Consider the following 12,639-nt stretch of genomic DNA (forward strand, 5'->3'; position numbering starts at 1 on the left):
TGCTGCAGCAGAAACCAGAGCTGAGTTGGTTTGGTGTTCATTGTGTGGTATTTATCTGTGGACTATGTCAGTTGAGGACAGCTGGGGATTTTCCTTTGTAAAATTTCTAATAATAGTAAAAAAAAAAAAAAAAAAGTGACACTAGCTTAACAGTTAGACATTGGTAACTTGGCTAGTTTTTTGGCAAGCTCTTCGGCTAGTTCTCCATTTAGTGTTGACACACCACTGATTCATCCCTTGAGTTGGTCTATTTTTTATGCTTGAATGATTCATAAGTCAGTGCTGAGTGGCTTAAAAAAAACAAACAAAAAAAAACATACCTCTGAAAATGGTCAAGTCCAAGGACTGGACTGGAAAGGAGTGAAAAACCAACCAATGTCCTAAAAAACTGGAAAACTATTGCCCAGGACCACTATTTTTTTTTTTTTTTTAATTACAAGAATGTCTGGCTCCTTGGACGCAAAATATGAGGAAATGGGTGGTGAGTCAGAACAATGTGCCAAACACGCCTTTACAAAAGACTCAAACATGTGAAATGAAGGCAGACCTGTTCGTCACATGTTGCACAACTGGAATATGATAAAGAGCTGGCGCACATAAAAGTCGTGTTTTTTAGAAAAAGAAGATCAAAACAATCATCATTTTAAGTAAAGTTTTATTTAAAAAAAAAAAACAAAAAAAACTTTCATTGAAATTCAAGGTATTGGAAGACAATTAAATGAGCTGATGTATCCAGATGGAAATGGAAAGAATCAAGGAAAAAAGCACAACATAAAGCATAACAGTATTGTGCAAGACGACGACTACATACTGTATACTTTTTTAAATTTAAAGATAAATTCTTCACATTATCTATATAGTGTTTTCTTGACACTCCTTAGCCTGTAACAAACTCCTGCTTTGAGTTAATCATAAACATGAAAATGAGGTTTACTTTCTGCACATTATCTACTGAAGAGGTGCCCATCCAGCCTCTTTATACACATAACAGTGTGCCATTAAGACGAGCCGTACATGACAGCACATTATCTTTGATGCCATTAGGAAGGGACCATTTTTATTTTTTTGTTACCATTTAGTAAGCAGTGCTAATGAGGGCCAGCTTTAAGCATCACCACTTAAACAACATCAAAGTGGATCTCCAAGACAAGAAAATGACTCTGCTGGTGATTCACTACAAACTCATCTCGAGATACACAGAATTAAGGACGAGAAAAAAAGAGAGAGAGAAGGAAACTGCTTTTACCCTGCTTTGGTTTACAATTTCTAAAAAAAATGACAGTTCATGATAACATTTTTTTTCCCCCCAGTCTCTGGGCTTGATACCCACAAGCGGCTTAAGTGGCAACTAGGGTCACCATTTTTAATTTCTTATCACAGACCTCATGAACAGAGTGCAGTTCAACAAGTCATACTTCCACAGTATGAATGCAAAATAGCATCAAATAAAAGGCCGGCTAAGCCTATTCATTGACAGCTAACATTAGAGGAGGACTCTCATAGAAATAAAAGCTAAACGCATTGTACATCTTATTGGAGATTATTAAGAGCTTCTTGATATAAAAAATGCAAGTAACTGCACTGTATTTCCAGTAAACCCAAGGCTTCAAACACTGCCAAATCAGGTGTGAGATGACACTTTTTAGTGAAATAATCCATCCCAACCATTAAAACACCTGGTAAAATATTGCAGACAATTACGACCCTCTGTATAAAATAATAAACGTTTCCAGCATTTACAAAATGCTTAAAATAAAAATGTAATGTCACCCTTACCTTCAGTGGCAGAAAGTAGCAGATAATGGGAAGTCCTGATTCACCTTAAACATTTCACCAGTTTCAACTGTTCTACAGTACTACAGTAGATATGTCTATATAGAAGTCTGTCTCGCCGAAATACAGTATGCAATGAAGAATATATGAACCATCACATAAAGTTTTTACAGTGTTGTAAAGACTGCAAACCTAAGTTTCTGATAATAAAAAAAAACAAAGTATTTAAAATGAAAACAGAATAAATGTTATTTTGTAAATGCAACATGTCGGTCACCAAAATGACTAAAAAGAGGCAAGATGTGATACAATTAGACAGCATTCCTGATGTAACAATCGAATCTCTACTATACTGCTTTTAGCAACAGATGGAATACTTACAATACACTGAAGATTTAACTGACGAGTTCATATATCTGGATGGTTTAGATGGAGAAGCCCAGTGTTGAAATCCATCTTTCAAAGCATGCTGTACAAACCAGGCTAGTTTGCACATACTGAAAAGTCAGGCACACAAAAAATAGGACCTTCACGAAAACATATGCCAACCACCGTGCACACTTTCTCCTCTATCCTTTGCAGAATTCTAAAGTAGCAGCAGCAGCTTCCTTCTAATACTTTCGGGGTCTTGCTTATCGCCCTGGTCCACACCAACACGGGCCTGTCTATGTGGGGAAGCAGATGCCGCAGCACTCCATGCAGATTTCCAGGCAATCTGAGGACTCGCAGCAAGCATCCATTATGCCACAGTCCATGTCACAAGGGCAGTTGCAGTCGTCGCCCAGATCGTCGGTGCAGCAGCAGCAGCAGCAAACCTCTGATGTGCATGCGCCGCATGAGGCCTGGGCCACCACCATGTTGCAAAGCGTCAGGAACTCACAGAAAAGGCAGGCCAAGATGCAGTGAACGCAGCAGTCTGGGTCCAAGCAGGGGTGACAAATAAATCAGTCACAAATCACACACAAAGATAAGGAAAAAACTAAAAAACTAAAATTAAAGCATAAATATTTCCAACTGTGGTGGGGAAAACTGTGTATAGAGAGTAAGTGAGTGATGCATGCTCAGCAGGCTGACAGGTGGAACACAATACGCATATGGCAAACAGAAATAAAAGAAAACATCCAAAGAAATCAATTTTCCTCTGCAGTTTTGATTAAGAGAATTGCTAAGCAATTGTGGCATTATCATGCAAACTGCTGGGCTGATCAAACAAAGATGATTAGCAAGAGTCCAAGAGTCCCTGCCTGGCAACTAGGTGAATTAATGCTTCCAATGCCAGCACCTCTGATTAACATTTAACCACCTCGCAGGAACTCTTTACGTGGCCGGTGGAAACTTTCGGCTTGCTGTTCAACAGCAGCCTCAGCAGTCTTCAACTTACTAATGTGTCCATTAAGAATCATAAGTGTCATTTTGAAAGGCCAAATGAGTTACATGTTTCACTGTACAGTTCACAGTGACAGTTTGTTTGTATGTAAGAGATCTAGTGAAGGTAATTTAAACTTATTGACAGAACATAATATTTGGCAGTGTCTCAAACCAAAGACTCTGTCAGAGTATCCCCAGAATGTTCAAATCTCTGATCAAACCCGTCAGTTATTGTCATTAGTTTTGAGCATATAGTCGTGTTAGAATCCCTGAAATTCTCTGAAGTGCTTGAAATGATCTGAGGAGCTCTTGTACCTGGAGCAGCTCTAAGAGGCAGTCGATGCGACTGAGCAAGCTGGGTAAAGAAGGCAGCAGGTTAAAAACAACATTGTAGCTCCGACTTGATTACTGTCTGTTTTGTTGCTATCTGATTATCTCATCCGCACATTTGAAGAACATGTTGTCAACAAGTTATACAATACAGGAGAGGTGGTCTTGTTTCCTGATCTGAAATGAACTAAAACTTGTCTTTTAATTAGAGCTGGAATTACTTTCTTCCAAAAAAGAAAAGAAGAAGAAAATCCAAAATAAAACTGTCCAGGTGAGGTTGAACACAGATCAATGATTGTTTAGCCATGCCTATATGTTATCCTTGGTCAACCTTCCCCACACTAAAACCTCTGGTCGTTGCATCCAACTCACTAAACCATACTGAACATCCTTCTGTAAGTGCACCTGGCAGACACTCCTTGCAGCTGTCTCCTTTCTGAACCAAGGCCAGCGCAGCGCCCCTGCTTTGGAGTGTTAAAAAGACATGATGTGGATGGATGCAGAAAAATAGCATTACAAACAGGGCTCATTTGCATAACTTTCATCAGCCCATCTTGAGCTGTCAGAAGGGGCTGTTACTGATTGGGTTAGAGGGAAAGCGAAAGGAGGAGAGTGTGGAGGACGGAATTGGAAGCTGAGGGCCTCTGAATGCTCATGTTTGATTAATCAAAGTAGAGGGGTTTTTTTTTCTCCCCCCTAATTTTGCACTGCTAAGGGCTGCGGAGCTGACCAGAAGCGCTAGCTGACTGCGATACAAACAAGATAAAGAAGGGAACATGAAACGAGAAAGCGCGGCTGTACATGTGAGGGTGCCTGAAGTTCGAATGCATCTTATTATCCTTATCTGAGGCCATAACACTGGCAGTAATGGAAGATGCATGAGAATAAATCTTTCAGTATTAAACATGTGGGGTGGACATGCAGTAAGCTGCTACTGGCCAGAATGTGGTTTTGCTTCATAGACCTTTTTTTTTTTTTTTATGCTGGCATGCGCTGTAAGTGTACTACCATCCGAGTTCTGCAAAATGCCAGTGAGAGCAATAAACACTGCTCGGCCACAGCTTCAAAGTTCAACCTAACAAACTCTGAAGGACCCAGAGGGTATAGCCATGCCAGCATTCGGAATGTAACAGCAGACTGTGAATACGATACAAACACAGTACATAGGCATTAGGCAGTGGCCAGCCAGCTCAGCTATTCACTTGGATGTATAATTCAGCACCAGCGATTAGTCTGTATCTTATAGAAGCCAGCAAGGAGGAAGGGAAAAGTGGTGGGGGTCATATACTGTACACAAGAGAGCTGGACGCAAGGCACATCTCCATGAAAAACAGAGAGAGACAGAGAGGCAGACAGAGACAGAGTGAAACCAAGCAACAGACAGACACTGGTATACACTGACAATGTTGCTGTTTAATGTCAGTGAGCGGAGATGAAGCCCAGAGTTTGCAGGGCCAAAAAAACAGCGCCCGTGCCTCTGAGGAAATAGTATGAGACATCTGGAAAGCTGACATCAAAAAAAGGGGAGCGGCATGACACAAAACAAGCTGGATGGGCCTCAGAGCGGCAAGCTGTGCAAAACATTCAAACTCACAAAGAGGCAAGCGAGAGGGCAAGAGAGCCGGGCAGTCAGGAGGCGGAGAGAGAGAGAAAGAGTGGTCAGACAAAGCCTTGGTGGCCACGCGAATGCACAGAAGGCACACTTGGGTAAAGGAGGCAGAGGATGTGGGCCGGATAGTCAATGTCCACCACATGCACGTAAAAGCAGGTCTGTTTATTAATGCATGACTGAGGGGGGTAAAAAAGTCAAAGGTAGAGGACTACAGCTTACAAAAACACACGCAAACACTTTCAAGTTTATAGCTTAGGGAAGTTTTTAACAATGCGCTCACAACCCTGGCATGAAATCTCTAAATGAAGCGGCTGAAGCGGCTTGGAGACGTTAACCGATTACACACAGTTCACAAAAAAATAGAAACATAAACCCGATGACAAGAGTCGAGACACCCCACCTCGCTAAACAAAAGCAGCGTGCTAAATGACTCCTCAAAAGCTGTTATCACAGATTGGCTACGGTGCCAACGGCGCGTGCCAAGAAACACAGAGAGCAACAGAATCCCCAGAGCTAGTTCCTGCTAGCTTACGCCTTTTATTTCCTGTGTTCGGGGGGCTGTTTAGGAGGCTAATTTCACAGGCAAACAGATTATGTTAATCCGTGTAAACATTCAAACACAACAGCTTGGCTCTTTTCCGGGGGGAAATAAATAGTTGAGAGCGAACATATTGATTCTGAGAGCTCTCACGCCTGCAAATAAGCAACACAAAAGCCATAATGAGACTTGTTGAGCAGCTGTTTTTGTTTTTTTGTTTTTTTAACTCCCTGCCCACTCTCTTGCTTTTGTTCTTTACCAATTAAGATGTTGAAAACATGATGCGTCTAGAATATCTCTTGGCGGATGGATCGCACCTTTACCTGCACGGTGCATGTGCGTGAGTGCCTTCATCAATCTGCGCACATATTTCACATACAGACAAATGAAAAGGACCACTTTGCTCTTACATCTCTACCTGACCACTATGAATCTTGTTTTGGGGGGGGGGGGGGGGGTGAGCAAATCCTCACATAAAAACAGTAAATCCGCAAAGGCCATGTTGGATGAATAAAGCAGGAATTGCCTATCTACTTGAACAAAAATAAGCCTAAACACTGATATTCTATGAGCTACAGAAAGATAGAACACATGGAAGTCCACAAAGTACAGTAGCTGGAGAAAGGGTCGAGGGTGGGGGTGGATGAGGCCCTGTTAATGAGGGCAATGGTGCTGCTGACGGGATGTAGGGAGAGCCAAAAAGGTACCAGAGAGGTGTGAGGGGCCGTGAGGGGCCCGGAGGAGGCTGGTTATGACTTAATGGGCACCCCGTGCTCTCCGGCCTCGTTAGACGGTCACACCTATCTCCACAATGGAAAAGGACCGGGCAGCCGCCTTCATTACTGGACTCACCTCAGCATTGCACCTGACAAAGTGACGGCTTCCCTGCATGGCAAACGGACTCTCTGGCTTGTTGTTAAAGAAAATAAAAGCCACAGGGGCGAGATGAGACGGCATTTGCTTGACGGGAGTGATAAATATGAGAGGTCATGCACCACCATCATTAAAAGGTGAGAGGAGGCAAGAATGTATTATCAATATCTTGTTAGGTATTATTTCATGCGCACCTGCGAAGAATACGCCCATTTTGTTTGATGGTGAGACTACAGATTAGGGGATACTCCATCACAAGTCTAAACCTAAACCAGGTCAGAGAGGATATTTACAGTTTCCTGGAAGTGGGCAGTACAGAAAATTCCTTTTTAATTGTTTCTGAACTCGTGATTTTATAAATTGGTATAATGATTGGTGTGCTTTTTTATTTAAGGGTGGGGGTTCTCTATAACGTTCTTCATTGAACCATGCAGCTTAAACCATTCCTGCTACATAACAAGGTAAGATAAGAGGGGAAGAAGCATACAAGCAGTAAAGTTTCAGAAATGTTAGTATTGGTTAAAAAAAGTGCAGCAGTGTGTCACTAACTTGAGTATGGAGGCGTTACCTTCAGGTAAAGGAGGTTTCTGCGACCCTGTTGAACTCCCTTTGCTGCGTCGGCTGCTGTCGCTGTTCACTGACAGGCTGGACCGCAATTTTCTCTGCATCCTCTGCGACACAGGCGTGGATGGTTGCTTTCTGGGCTGCTCTGTCATTGGAGTAGCAGTCGCTGCCCCCGAGCCAGGACGTGACCCGCCCGTGGCGTTCGTGCTGATGGTTGCACCGCAGGAACACGTCCGCGTGGCCTGTGATCCGCCGGGGTGGATTCCGTTACCGTTACTCAGCACGGGTGTGCCAGCAGTGCTATGGTGAAAGCCATTTTGATCCTTGGCAGTGTCTTCTTCAGCAGTTTCCGTGGGCACTGGCTTAGACTCAGACTGGGGTTGAGCTGGTCAGAAGAGAAAAGATATTAGTTCTACTGTTTTTAAGTAAAGAGCTGGGTGTGTGTGGATTTAGTACAATTAAAGTACTTCATGGTCAGTGTAAAGTGATGAAAGTTGTAGTATATTTGATTCATCAAACTCATCTGCAAGCTAAGGCTTTTAATATAAAACAAAAACACACTGCTTGAAATTGCAAATATACACTCTCTCTAGAGACTGAAGGAACATTTCTTAATCAGAGCAAAGCATCAAGTCAGTTGATCTGGTCAATTAAGAACAGAGGGGGTTGTCAATCAGTTTTAGCTGCTGATAGGTGCACTCGATGGGCAGCAATGGGACAACCACAAAGTTGGAATGGTTTGGAGGCCACTGACATTTTTCGCTCCTCATCTTTTCTGGTGGTTTTTTCCACTAGTTTTGCATTTGGTCAGTGTCACTGCTGGCAGAATAACGCGATATAGGACCATACAGAAGTTACTACCATACAGGTAGTCCACATCAATACGTGCCATGGCCAGAAAGTTGCTGTGTCTCCCAGCACAGTCTCAAAAGCATGGAGAAGATTCCAGGAGACAGGTGGTTACCCTAGGAGAGCTGAACAAGGCCGTAGAAGGCTTTTAATCCATCACCAGCCCGATGTCCTTTAGTGGACCTTGAGCTCATTGCTTGGTCCTGTGCTCACTGCCCAGCACTGTGGAGCCCAACTGGCATTTGCCATAGAATACCAGAATTGGCATTGGTGACCTATACGCGAGACACGAAAGGCTCTGGAGAAGCTGTGGAGAACATTACGGTGCCTGTAACATCTTTCAGCATGACCAGTTTGGTGGGGGTCAGTGATCATCTTGGGAGGCATATCCACGGAGGCACGGACCTCTACAGGCTAGGCAACGGCACCTGACTGACACCAGCTATAAGGAAAGATTCCTTGGAGCCACTGTCAGACTGGTGCAGTGGATCTTGAGGTCCTCCTGATGCACAACAATGCCACACCTCATGTGGTGAGGGCATGGAGGCAGTTCATGGAGGATAAAGGAATAGATACCATTGACTGGTTCCCCACGCTCACCTGACCTAAATCCAAAGAACACCTCTGAGACATCATGTTTCAGTCCATGGACTAGCATGCTGCATCATTTTTCACTTTGCTTTTGGTGTCTTTGAATTCAGCCCTCTGTGGGTTTACAATTATAATAAGCATCCTTTCATTCCCAACACATTACCCAGACCATATCGGCACAGATACCCGGCATGATTTTTTTTCCCCACTGAGATATGATGTGTTTTCAGAGTGTCCCTTTTTAAGTGTATTTTTAAGCTGAATGTAGAGGATGAAAGAAAGAAAACAAAACTACAAAATAAGAGAGATGTATTAGTTTACTTTAATAACTTATGTTTTCCAGGGTTTTTTTTAATGCTTCTGAATTCCCTTTTACCTAACTTCATTTTTGCTGTTAGAGAACTTGCAATCTCAGCACCTTGCACTTCATATATTTTATTCGCTTATAAAGTCACCGTAGCCTGCGAGTTTCACTTCTTACAAAGCAACTACAGTAATGGAGACACGCCATTCTAAGCTAAATCACTCTCAGCAAACCGTGCCACCATTCCCTAACATGATAAAAATCGATCACACGGCAAACATTTCAACTTGGAATCAAAAAGAGAGGAGCGGCGAACTTTATATGTGACAGGATCACAAAAGCCCCCGCTGCAGGCAGACGAGACAGTCGTTGGAGCCGTACCTCGGTGAGTTTAGACAGTGCGAGAGAGATTAATACAGTAAAAAGAGAAAGACAGCTTGTGATAGTGTACATATACAAAATGGCTGCTGTCTACAATAGTAATGATCTCCTCTCCTGTGAAAGCTCCGAGATGGCCTCGACGAGCCTTTCTAAGAGCACGCGTGACAGCCGCAGAAAGTCGGGAGACAGCGACCTGTCTGATAAGAGAGAAGAGGAAGGATACGAGTGAGCAAAGGCGGTGGCATTTCCCTGAGAAGAGCACCTGCACATTCAGCTCTACTGGGAGCTACTCCTACATTACCTTCGCTCCACATCAGAGCCACTTTGCATGTGCACTTGCAGCAAGATTTTGTGAATTATTCATCTCTCTCTTTTTTTTTTTTGAGTTTGTCTGTGTGAACCCTACTTATTCTTTCCCCCCCCCTCAATGTAATACTTTCTTTATATACATTGAAAATATAACATCTTGACAACCAAACTTGAATTCTGCCTTATTCAGCTACTGCTTAAGGATGTTTAACATGCAGGGCTGTTTAACAGTTACACAGCTGTCCAAAAATATATCTATATATAAATAAATAAAATCAACAAGTTTCCAAAGTGGATGCAAACATAAAATTTAATGTGACTCTGGTAATTTCTTTCCATCTCTATTTTCTTTCTGTCAGCTCACCAACAAGTGCAATTACGGTTAACAAGAGTCGGAGAGAGTGTGGGAATCGGGCCTTGCGCTTTTTAACAACACATCACCCTGGGAGAAGCCGGACGTGAATGTGGATGTAAAACAAAGCAATTAAATACACACTCTGGGTTTCGCCTTCCCCTCATTCGGGCTTCTGCATGCTGCCTCGATAAACAAATATAGACTTGAGGGATCAGGATTCCATGCAATTTGAATTAGACAACTGGGTAGCGCACGATAGAATTCATTATGCAGTGATTTAAGACCAGGTTGATGGATTTTCTTCTCCAAAAAGACAAAAGCCTTGCAGCCTGCCCATGACAATGTGGGGGGAAGAGACTGAAGCCTAACAAGGAGGCTCGGAGCAGGGGCTATATTTGTTGCTGTTTTTTCCAGCTTTACCCCTGACAGCTGTAACTTGCTACATTTTTCACTCATTTTAATATATGTATCCTGTATTTTATTCCACTGTGTCTTTTTTAAAAAAAAAATCTTTTCAGGAAGAAGGCTAGAAAACACAGCGAGTCAGGTCTGCAGCACATCAAGACACCAGTACTCACTTGGGTGGCCAAGATGGTGACTTCACCTTCCCACCAAGATGTTTTCCTTTAAACCAGAGTCTGTCTGTGTATTATAAGACCTGTTAGATTTCTTTAACATACATTTCCATACATAAATTGCAATTATTAATTTAGCTAATGTGTGATGCTGATGTCCCCGTTGCACCTATTACGCGCCAGTGCCTGCCCACCCCCCTCCTTTTTTTGGTATTATCGTGGGTGGATAGTGCTACGCTAACAAAGAAAGCGAAGTGTTAAATCACTCATAATCTGTGAAAACAGTATCATGTCACAGTTATCTTAATCTGCTTAAGTGACAGTCACACAGCAGTCAACCTTTTTTCTTTGGGTGCTTTTTCCCCCCCGACTTTCACAAAGCAGCTCATTAACCAACTATTTTAATCTGCAAGCATCACAAACCAGACTGCAAACATTCAAATTTGATGAATCCAAAATCACTAATCTAATCTAAAAACACATCCAGAAACTTAATCAGAAACACAGCCTTACCATTCACACTGGCCTCAGTTTGTTCCTAACTGATTAACTCCTCGTATACATCAAGATTTATTGACAGCTGACAACTAGATTAACCCTTTACAGCCGATCGGAGCGGGCACGCTCTGTTTTGCGTAACTATTTTTAAATCCCGGTAGCTCTGCAACCAAGTAAGCTAGCGCAATAATTTTTTTTGCATATGAAACTGGAGGAGTTGTACTTACATCTTATGCCATCAGCTTGTCCTAGGTCACAGTTTCCTTCCACATATAGCTTTGCAAAAACTGCATAAAAATCACTTGCAGCAACAAAAACATGATATTCCAGAAACACGCTTCGCCGATCCATCAGCTGTTTGTAACACTTCCTACGTCCATCAGCGCGAACTATCACATGACCGCATGACCTGCCCGAAACCGGAAGTGACGTCATTTTGCGGAAATGTAGTTTTTTACGATCGGGGCCTTATGAGCTTGTGTTTTACTTGTTATGTGTTTTAAAAAGTTATGTTTGACTTTATGACTTTCTGTGTCGTTTCTGGGATGCTTAAGACTCATATTGCACTGCTGGAAATAGTTTATTTTGATGCATATGCTGTTATTTTGCAAATTTGCACTATAATATTTATTTTCGTTTTTCCTGCAGTATATAAAAATTGGTGTATTTCAAAAATAAAACTATGAAGACACTCAAAATAAATTTCCTGTGGTGGGAAACTAGTTTGTGTAACTTTTTTGTATTTACAGTTTTGAGGGATAAGCCTCTTAAATTTCTCTAACTAGAAATATATGTTAAAAAAACAAAAACGATTTTCAATTTGTTTGTAGTTTATTGCACTTTTTTGCAATTTATGTAATTACTATGCACCTAATGCAGACATATTATTAAAGTTTGGGCTATAATGGTTGTATTGATGTATAGCAACTTGAAATGCTCCCAAAAATGGCTCCACAGCATGTAAAAATATAATATAAGCTCTGGCGAACTTGGTTCTATGGTAGGTCTTAAAGGGTTAATGGGGAAACCCCGGTTTGCCCACTGTATCACTGCAGATTCATAGTAATCTACCTGTCTGAGTATGTAGTCAGAGAACAGAGAACTCCAGTGGAGTTTGCCATGTGTCTTGTTTAAGCAAAGTAGCCACATGGACTTGCACAATTAAACACACATTCACGCACAAACTGCACTGGCGGGCATAATTACCTTTTCCTTTTGAGAAAGCAAAGCTTTCAATTTGGCAAAATATAAATAGCTATTAACTCATTCACTGCCAGCCATTGGCAGTGAATGAGTTAAGAAACCACCATATAAAAAAAAAAAAGAAAAAAAAAAAGAAAAGTATATTAGAGGCGATTTGGGTTTCTGACACACTGTGGAGAAATATAACATTTAGTCTGAGGGGGTTGTGCTCTTCAGTGGCAGGTTCCTGAATAGTCTTTGCACAGTTGCAGTCGTTATTTTTATCCTGATGAACGCGGTGGCCGAGATTAATGGACGCGATGGAGCAATATTCATAATCATTGATCATAATAATGGTGGTACTGTCAGAGATGGCAGTGACAGACTTGTACAGTCACATGAGACAAATGAAGAGATAATGAGGAAACGCAGAAATACACTACGTTTGAATTTGTGCTACTCTGGAATCAGAAACTTTCAGTGCGTGTGACTTACAGCAAAAGTAAACTCTAAAGCATATTATCTACTACCTCCTAC

At 41.9% G+C, this 12,639-nt stretch overlaps 1 protein-coding gene across 4 annotated transcripts in view; it reads right to left on the reverse strand.

Moving 5' to 3' along the window:
• Nucleotides 1–667: 667 nt before the first annotated feature.
• mdfic (MyoD family inhibitor domain containing) overlaps nt 668–12,639 on the reverse strand; it is a 56,454-nt gene continuing 44,482 nt past the window's right edge. For all 4 annotated transcript variants that reach the window (XM_082511059.1, XM_082511058.1, XM_082511056.1 and 1 more), the window contains 2 exons: nt 7,063–7,443; nt 668–2,689 (listed from right to left, as the gene is read on the reverse strand). In XM_082511059.1, coding sequence (XP_082367185.1) covers nt 2,439–2,689; nt 7,063–7,443 — 632 coding nt within the window. In that variant the 3' untranslated portion in view covers nt 668–2,438. The remainder of the gene's footprint in view (nt 2,690–7,062; nt 7,444–12,639) is intronic.

The sequence above is a fragment of the Aulonocara stuartgranti genome (assembly GCF_965226115.1).
Source record: "Aulonocara stuartgranti genome assembly, chromosome: 17".
Lineage (NCBI taxonomy): Eukaryota > Metazoa > Chordata > Actinopteri > Cichliformes > Cichlidae > Aulonocara > Aulonocara stuartgranti.